The sequence below is a fragment of the Camellia sinensis genome, chromosome 8, assembly GCF_055761805.1.
Source record: "Camellia sinensis isolate YWXY chromosome 8, ASM5576180v1, whole genome shotgun sequence".
In the NCBI taxonomy this organism is placed as follows: Eukaryota; Viridiplantae; Streptophyta; class Magnoliopsida; order Ericales; family Theaceae; genus Camellia; species Camellia sinensis.
This window is the reverse complement of record NC_138968.1, coordinates 18,628,199-18,635,970: the sequence shown is the minus strand read 5'-3', so window position 1 is coordinate 18,635,970 and position 7,772 is coordinate 18,628,199. Positions and strand designations below refer to the sequence as shown.

The 7,772-nt window shown below is 39.9% G+C and overlaps 1 protein-coding gene across 1 annotated transcript; it reads right to left on the bottom strand.

Moving 5' to 3' along the window:
- Nucleotides 1-5,242: 5,242 nt before the first annotated feature.
- LOC145797605 (uncharacterized) lies at nt 5,243-7,389 on the bottom strand. Its single transcript, XM_082884981.1, has 3 exons — nt 6,931-7,389; nt 5,798-6,539; nt 5,243-5,442 (listed from the first exon to the last, which is right to left on the bottom strand). The coding sequence occupies exons 1-3, from the start codon at nt 7,387-7,389 to the stop codon at nt 5,243-5,245; spliced, it is 1,401 nt and encodes a 466-aa protein (XP_082741107.1).
- Between the last annotated feature and the right edge of the window lie 383 nt (nt 7,390-7,772).

Below are 7,772 nucleotides of genomic sequence, written 5' to 3'. Positions count from 1 at the left end.
GTCACCCCAACGGCTTGAATCCTTGGCAGTGAATGTGTCCGTCACCCCAACGGCTTGAATCATTGGCAGTGATTGTATCCTTCACCCCAATGGCTTGAATCCTTGGCAGTGATTGTGTCCTTCACCCCAATGGCTTGAATTCTTGGCAATGATTGTGTCATTCACCCCAACGGCTTGAATCCCTGGCAGTGATTGTGTCCGTCACCCCAACGGCTTGAAACCGTGGCAGTGAATGTGTCCTTCACCCCAATGGTTTGAATCCTTGGCAATGAATGTGTCCTTCACCCCAACGGCTTGAATCCTTGGCAGTGATTGTGTCCGTCACCCCAACGGCTTGAATCCTTGGCAAGGGGCTTTCGTCAATTTCTTTATATTATGACATTTTGCCTTCACTAACATCTCTTTCCTTTTTTTTTTTTTTGTTAGGAAGCATGGAAAAGACAATTGAATATCTTCGACGTGACAAGAGGGATGTATTAGATACATCTGGTCTGAGAATAATTCAGCACAAACTTATCACTTCTTTATTGTCACCTACCGAGTTGGACCCCTACATCCCTTTACATACGGCTTTTGAAGACTTGGTCTATACAGGAATTCAAAACTGCTATGAGATTCTCGAGAAAGGGCATTCCAAATCAATCGGTTCATTCCTTGTCTCAATCCTCCGTCCATTTTCTGAAGACCTTGACTGCTCTGAATTTAATACTCTTCTTAAGAGAATGCAACATGAAAAATTGAATTGGGATAATTCTTTTTATGTCCGCGGCGTTTCTACCCATTTGCAATCCCCTATATGGATTTTTTGGTTGAATGACGTTCTTTCCACATTTGCCCCTATTTTGAAGAAGTGTGAGATTTATACTGCAATCTATGTATCCCAATTTGCTTATGCTAGGAATGTCTCCCTGCTCAAAGGATTCTTAGAGCGGTGGTCACCCGACACCAACACTTTCCATACCATTTACGGCGAACTTGGGATCTCTTTATGGGACCTTCATCGCATTAGCGGGCTCCCCATCCGTGGTGAGTTTTATGATGAGTTCACCCCCTCCAATGACATTTTATATTCGTCCCAGACATCCAAGGCATGCCTTGGGCTTTTCAACATTTATGCCAGCTCTTTTCAATCCAAGAAGTTTAACCACTGGACTTTCAAATTCATTGATGAATCCCTAACTTCGATCAGTGGCTTTCAACGAAAAGATAAAATCCCTGATGATGTGTATCTTTCTGGTTTCTTGGCGAGCTGGCTTAGCAAATTTGTCTTCCCTCACTCTTCCGGGGAAATTCGTCCGACTATGTTTCATGTAGCCACCAAAATGGCCGATGGAACCTTATTTAGCTTGGCCATCCCTGTCCTTGCGTACCTCTATCATTCTCTTGGTAAAATGGCATCATCACCTTCACTTGGGAAGGAAAATATTCAGGGTCCTTTGCATTACCTTTTTGGATGGATTTCACTATATTTTGTTAAGACTTACTCTCATGGGGATCCTTAGTCGATTTGTCTGATTCCTGATATTCATTTCATGCCATATCTTGGGTTTATTGGAAACCAATCGGCTGCTCAGTTTTTTACTGATAAATTTTCATTTGTGGACTCTCTCCTAACTTATCGTACGGAGTGTCAGTTTAGGGCTCTTACCCATGAAAGTGAACCTTCAGGCATTCTGGTCGACTTTGAAAGAATATCACCTTTCCACCTTGGCTATCTTATATCTTTGAGGCAAGGGATTTTAACTTTTAAAATGGGATTTAATTTCATTTCTGAACCGTATTCCCCTAACCGATATGGTCGTCAATTTGGGTTTGCTCAAGCGTGCCCTACACCGCTTAATGTATCTTGTCGACAGCCCTCTGAGTGGTCTAAATTTTATTACAACTGGCACCATATGTTACGCTGCGGTACAAAAGTCTCATTAGAGTTACCAGGCTCCCGATCTACTTCTCATGTAACCATGCCTTATGCCAATTGGTGGTTGGGACTTCCTTTACCGTGCTTCAATATGTTACTCATACCCAGCCGAAATCTTCAAGCAAGAGAAAACTAGATATGTCAATTAAAGACCGAAAGACGAAGAATCCTTCTTACTCTAGAGCTAGGTCATCATCTTCACCTATTGCTCTGGAAGCATCATCACCTCAGAGAATGGATAATAGTCGACCACTTATTGCTCCTTCCTGATCTAGTTACTCGGTTTTAGACCTCCTTCATCTTTTCGAGGATATGTGTAATTTTCAATTTAAAATGAGATTTAGCTTTGAGCAAGTAGATTATGGTCCTCAATTTTCTAGTCTCGCAAAGCTTTTTCCAGAGACTATGTCTATCAGTGATTGTACAGGAACTTCCCAACCCACCGTAGCGACCAAAACCCCAATGGATCAATTTCGCACATACTTGTACTCTTTTTTTGAAGATAAAGATGAGAATATGATTCAAGAACTCTTTGAGAGAGATGGGTATGAATTAACTGCCTTGGGTCGTATTCGCATTCAGAGTGTTGAAGTTCCTTCTCCTACCAAATCTTTTGATTGTTCTCTCAATGGAAGTAGCGAGAGTGAAGATGAGCTTTATGACTACACCCCTCTTTTAGATGGCACACCGATTAAGATGAGTAAATTGCCCCCAGCAAATGTAGGTTTTTCTTTTCCTTCTTCGAACAAGCCATCCAAGTTATTTGAGAAAGGTATAATTCTTTCTTCTTCTTTTTTTTTTTTTTAACACCTCTCATTTTCTTAGGCACTGCGTCTCGAACTTCCCCAGCTACCTCGTATATGCCATTGGCTACCTTTAAGGGTATTCTTATTCATTCCTTGTACCACATTTTATTTTATCATGTATACATACTCAAAGAACTCTTTTCTCTTTAGATCATGCCACATTGCAGAATCCGTGGTCCACTTGTGGGAATCACAACTTGTTTTCTCCCACACCTAAGTCTCTTCAAGCCATAAACCAAGGTATACTTCATTCATCCATATATATATATATATATATATTGTTTTTACCTTCTATGTTTTCATTGAGTATCTCCTTCTATTTTCAAAGAAATTACTTGTGACGCATTGGAAGAGACAGACGAAATTACTTCTGATACCTCGGAAGAGGCCCAAATTCTTGCAGACTTACTTGAAGCAAATGGGGTTAACAAATTATTTGACAAACTTGAAGCACCCTTTGCTCCATCTAGCCTTCTTTTGGGAAGTTCCTCTACAAAGCAGCCACCCATATTCAGAAAGGTCTTACTATTTCTCTCCAATCAATGACGGATGTTAATGGCATGATTGCTATAGCAAACAACGTTTTCATGATTTTGAAAAGTTTGGGTGTAGACTTCATCTCCTTTTTCGAGAAGGTGAAGATATTCCTTGGGTGCTTTGTTTTGAAAACCCAACTTATAGATTCTTCAAACTTGTCTATTGCAGAATTTGAAGCCCAATACTATGAGAAGAAGCTTCATTTCAACAAAGTTTCTGGCGAACATGAACAGTTGTCTGCTTTAATTATCAAGTCAGATAAGCACATTGCGGGTCTTAATCAAAAGATTATTCAAACCAAAGAGCTACTCAAACAACTTGAAGAGGAATTGTCATCCACCCAAGCGGAACATGCATCCTTTATGTGTGATTTTGCACAAGCTTCTGAGAGTGTTTTCAAATCAGAAGAAGACATGCAAACTGCTCTGAATGTTTTGAGCCAGCACAAGAAGAAGAATGGACAACACAGTGTTGTGGAACGTGCTTTTGAAAGTGCTAAGGCTTCTCTTAATGAATGAATGCACTTTAATTTTGTTATTCATCCAAACATAATGTATTTATGAAATTTCGCTCAGTGATAGATTTATTTGTTATATGAAATTTCTCAATACAATACATTGATTTGTCTTATTTTAGCTGTTCACAGTTTATACTCTTGCTGGCCAGGAGTATCCAATGTTTTACCACCTTAGATTTCGGTGGGATATTTTAGTAGTTTAACCACATACAATACCGTTGGTGGGATTCGACTTTTGTTTGGCCGTACACAGTTTATACTCTTGTGAGCCAGGAGTATCCAATGTTTTACCACCTTAGATTTCAGCAGGATATTTTAGCAGTTTAACCACATACAATACCGTTGGTGGGATTAGAATTTTATTTGGTTGTACACAGTTTATACTCTTGCGGGCCAAGAGCATCCAATGTTTTACCACCTTAGATTTCGGCGGGATATTTTAGCAGTTTAACCATATACAATACCGCTGGTGGTTTTCGACTTTTGTTTGGCCGTACATAGTTTATACTCTTGCGGGCCAGGAGTATCCAATGTTTTACCACCTTAGATTTTGGTGGGATATTTTAGCAGTTTAACCACATACAATACCGGTGGTGGTTTTTGACTTTTGTTTGGTCGTACACAGTTTATACTCTTGCAGGCCAAGAGTATCCAATGTTTTACCACCTTAGATTTTGGTGGGATATTTTAGCAGTTTAACCACATATAATACCGTTGGTGGCTTTTTTTTTTTTTTTTTTTTTTTTTTGGCCCTAACTTTTGCCTAGGCTACCCTTTCGGGTTTTCAACCTAGCAGGCTTCCTTAAGGGTAATATCTCTTAAGAACCTTGCATTGGTTGGGGGAATGATTTTGTCACCATCCATCATTATCAACAAATAGGCCCATTAGAATAAACATTCTCAATCACAAAAGGTCCTTTCCATTTAGGCTTAAGCTTTCCTTTGGTTCTTCATGAAACTACTATGGGTGTTCTAACCATTAGTACCAAGTCTCCATTTTTAAAGGAACGAAGCCTCACTCTTTTATTGAATGCATTTGCCATCATTTGTTTGTAGATCTCCAAGTTCTGTTGAGCATACAACCTTCTTTCATCTAGGGTCTCCAGCTTAGCCAACCTTACTCTTGTACTTTCATCTTCTGTTAAGGTCTCTTGTATTGCCACTCACAATGATGGTATTTGAACCTCAAATAGTAACACTGCTACTCCTCCAAAAACCAACGAATAAGGGGTTGTTTGAGTAAGAGTTCTGTACGAAGTCCGATAAGCCCACCAAAATTCTTGTAACTTTTTGTGCCAAGCTCTTTTGTTCTTATCCACCATTTTCTTGAGAATTTTGCACAATGTCTTGTTGAAAGCTTCTGCCAAACCATTGGTAAGTGCACGATATCTTGATGAATGGTTGTTTTTGATTTTGTACTTGGCAAATAACTTGTTCAAAGCATCACTCCTGAGCGGCTGTCCATTATCCATATTTGACACTTTCTGGAATTCCGAATCTGTAAATGATATGGGTTCGGATGAACTCAGAGACAACTGTGCTTTTTATATCCTTTAAAGCCACGGCCTCTGCCCATTTTGAGAAATAGTCAGTAGCAGCTAGGATATATCGATATCCTGCTGAAGATGGAGGTACAAAAGGACCAATAATGTCCATTCCCCATGCTGCAAATGGCCAACAACAAGTTGTTAAATGTAAAGGCTCTGGGGGTTGGTCAGGAAAGTTCCCATGGAATTAGTAGACTTGGCATCTTCGAGCATAATCTATGCAATCTACAATCATAGTCGGCCAATAGTATCCCAACCGTTTTAGCTGAGTATGTAATTTAGGACCACTTTGGTGTGCCCCACATACACCTGCATGTATTTCTGCCATTACCTCTTGAATACGCTCCTTGGCTATACACCGCATATACATTCCATCCAAAGACCTTTTGTATGACCCATCCTTCCACAAGATGAATTTGATAGCCCTGCGTCTCACTTCAATTCTTTTTTACTTTATCTTCAAGTAGCCTACCATGTTGGAGGTAAGCTATGAATGGTTCCTGCCAATCCTCCTCGCTTTCTCCCTTCGTGGTGACGACCAAGATTGAAACCAAGTCAGAAACTTCTAAAGGTTGTAACACCCTTCTTTCACCTACCATGATAGTAATTGTTTTTCTATCTGGTAGGGTGAGTGATGCAGCCAAACTTGCAAGTGAGTCAGCTCGAGCATTTGTTCTTCTCTTCACATAGAAAATATGTGTTTTTCTGACTTGCGAAAGCAATTGATCAGCCCTTTCATGATACGGGATGAGACTTGTTTTCTTAACAATGTATTCTCTACGGAGTTGCTTTACCACCAATTCCGAATCTCCATAAATTGAGAGTTCTTCAATAGGAATTTGTAATGCCAATTCTAATCCAACAATTATAGCTTCATATTCTGCCTCATTATTGGAGCATCCTTCACTTAAGGCGAAAGAATGGGTGATTATAGCATTGTCTAGAGTCACAAACACAATTCCAATTCCAGCTTTATTGTTTTTAAGATTTTCTTGCTTCTTGCCATCTGGACTCCTTGAAGCTTCATCAAAATATATCTCCCACCCTTTCTGGATTTCTACTTGCATAACCTTTTCATCTGGTAAATCAGTTACTAGAGGTGAGTCATCAGGTATAAGATGTGCTACCAAAAAATCTGCTAGTGCTTGCCCCTTTACAGCTCCTTGGGGAACATATTCAATTGTGAATTGTTGGAGAATTACAGCCCACTTTCCCTGAAAGTATGGGCCGTGAAAGTATATATTTCAAGGGGTCTGCTCTTGATATCAACTTGACTTCGTGTTCCAAGAAATAGTGCTTTAGTTTTTGCAAGGCGAACACCAAGGCAAGACATGTCTTTTCGATAGGAGAGTAATTGACTTCTGTCCCAAACAAAGTACGACTCAAGCAATACAAGGCATTTTCTTTCCCATGCTCATTGTGTTGTGCCAACAGTGCCCCTAACGAACCATCCAGGACTGTTATGTACAACAAGAGTGGTTTTCCTTTTATTGGGCTCATGAGTACTAGAGGCTTCAAAAGATACTCCTTAATACTATTAAAAGCATTTTGGCACTACTGATCCCATTCAAATGGAACACCCTTTTTCATCAATCTTGAGAATGCCAAGCATTGACCAGCCAAGTTCGAAATAAATCTTCTGATATAAGCCAATCTCCTTTGTAGCCTCTTCAATTCCCTTAAATTTCGCAGAGGAGACATTTCAGCAATGGCTTTAATCTTAGTAAGGTCAATTTCAATCCCTTTGTTTCGAACCACAAACCCTAGAAATTTTCCTGAGGAAACTCCAAATGCACATTTTAGTGGGTTCATCTTGAGTTTGTATCTCCTCAAACGTTCGAAGATTCTTCTCAAATCTTCCATATGGTTTTCCTTCTCCTTTGTCTTGACGACAAGATCATCAACATAGCATTCAATGGAGTCATGGGGCATATCACCAAAAATTATAATCATCACCCTTTGATACGTGGCCCCAGCATTTTTCAAGCCAAAAGGCATTACCTTATAGCAAAAGACTCCTCTTGGAGTGCTGAATGCAGTCATTTCTTCATCTTCAGGTGCCATTCAGATTTGATTGTATCCTAAGTATCCATCTATAAAAGACAAGGTTTCATACCCAGTAGTTGCATCTACAAGAAGTTCAGTGATGGGCAAGGGAAAGTCATCTTTAGGACAAGCCTCATTGAGATCACGGAAATCAATATAAACCCTGATTTGACCATTCTTTTTCTTGACCGGCACTATGTTTGCTAGCCAGCTTGGATATTTGACTTCCCTGATGAATCCTGCATTGATAAGCTTGTCGACTTCGGCTTCAATTTGGGCTGTAAGCTCTGGTCGAGTTCGCCTTTGAGGCTGTTTAACTGGCCGTTTCTCAGGATGAATTGCAAGCTTATGGACTGCAATCTCTGGATTAAGACCATGCATCTTACTGTAGTTCCATGCAA

Coding starts and splice junctions, on each gene's coding strand:
- LOC145797605 (XM_082884981.1), bottom strand. CDS start 7,389: ATGGCACCTGAAGATGAAGAAATGACTGCATTCAGCACTCCAAGAGGA. Junction 6,540..6,930: donor ACTTGGCTGGTCAATGCTTG/GCATTCTCAAGA, acceptor CCATACTTTCAG/GGAAAGTGGGCTGTAATTCT. Junction 5,443..5,797: donor CATAGCTTACCTCCAACATG/GTAGGCTACTTG, acceptor GGCCATTTGCAG/CATGGGGAATGGACATTATT.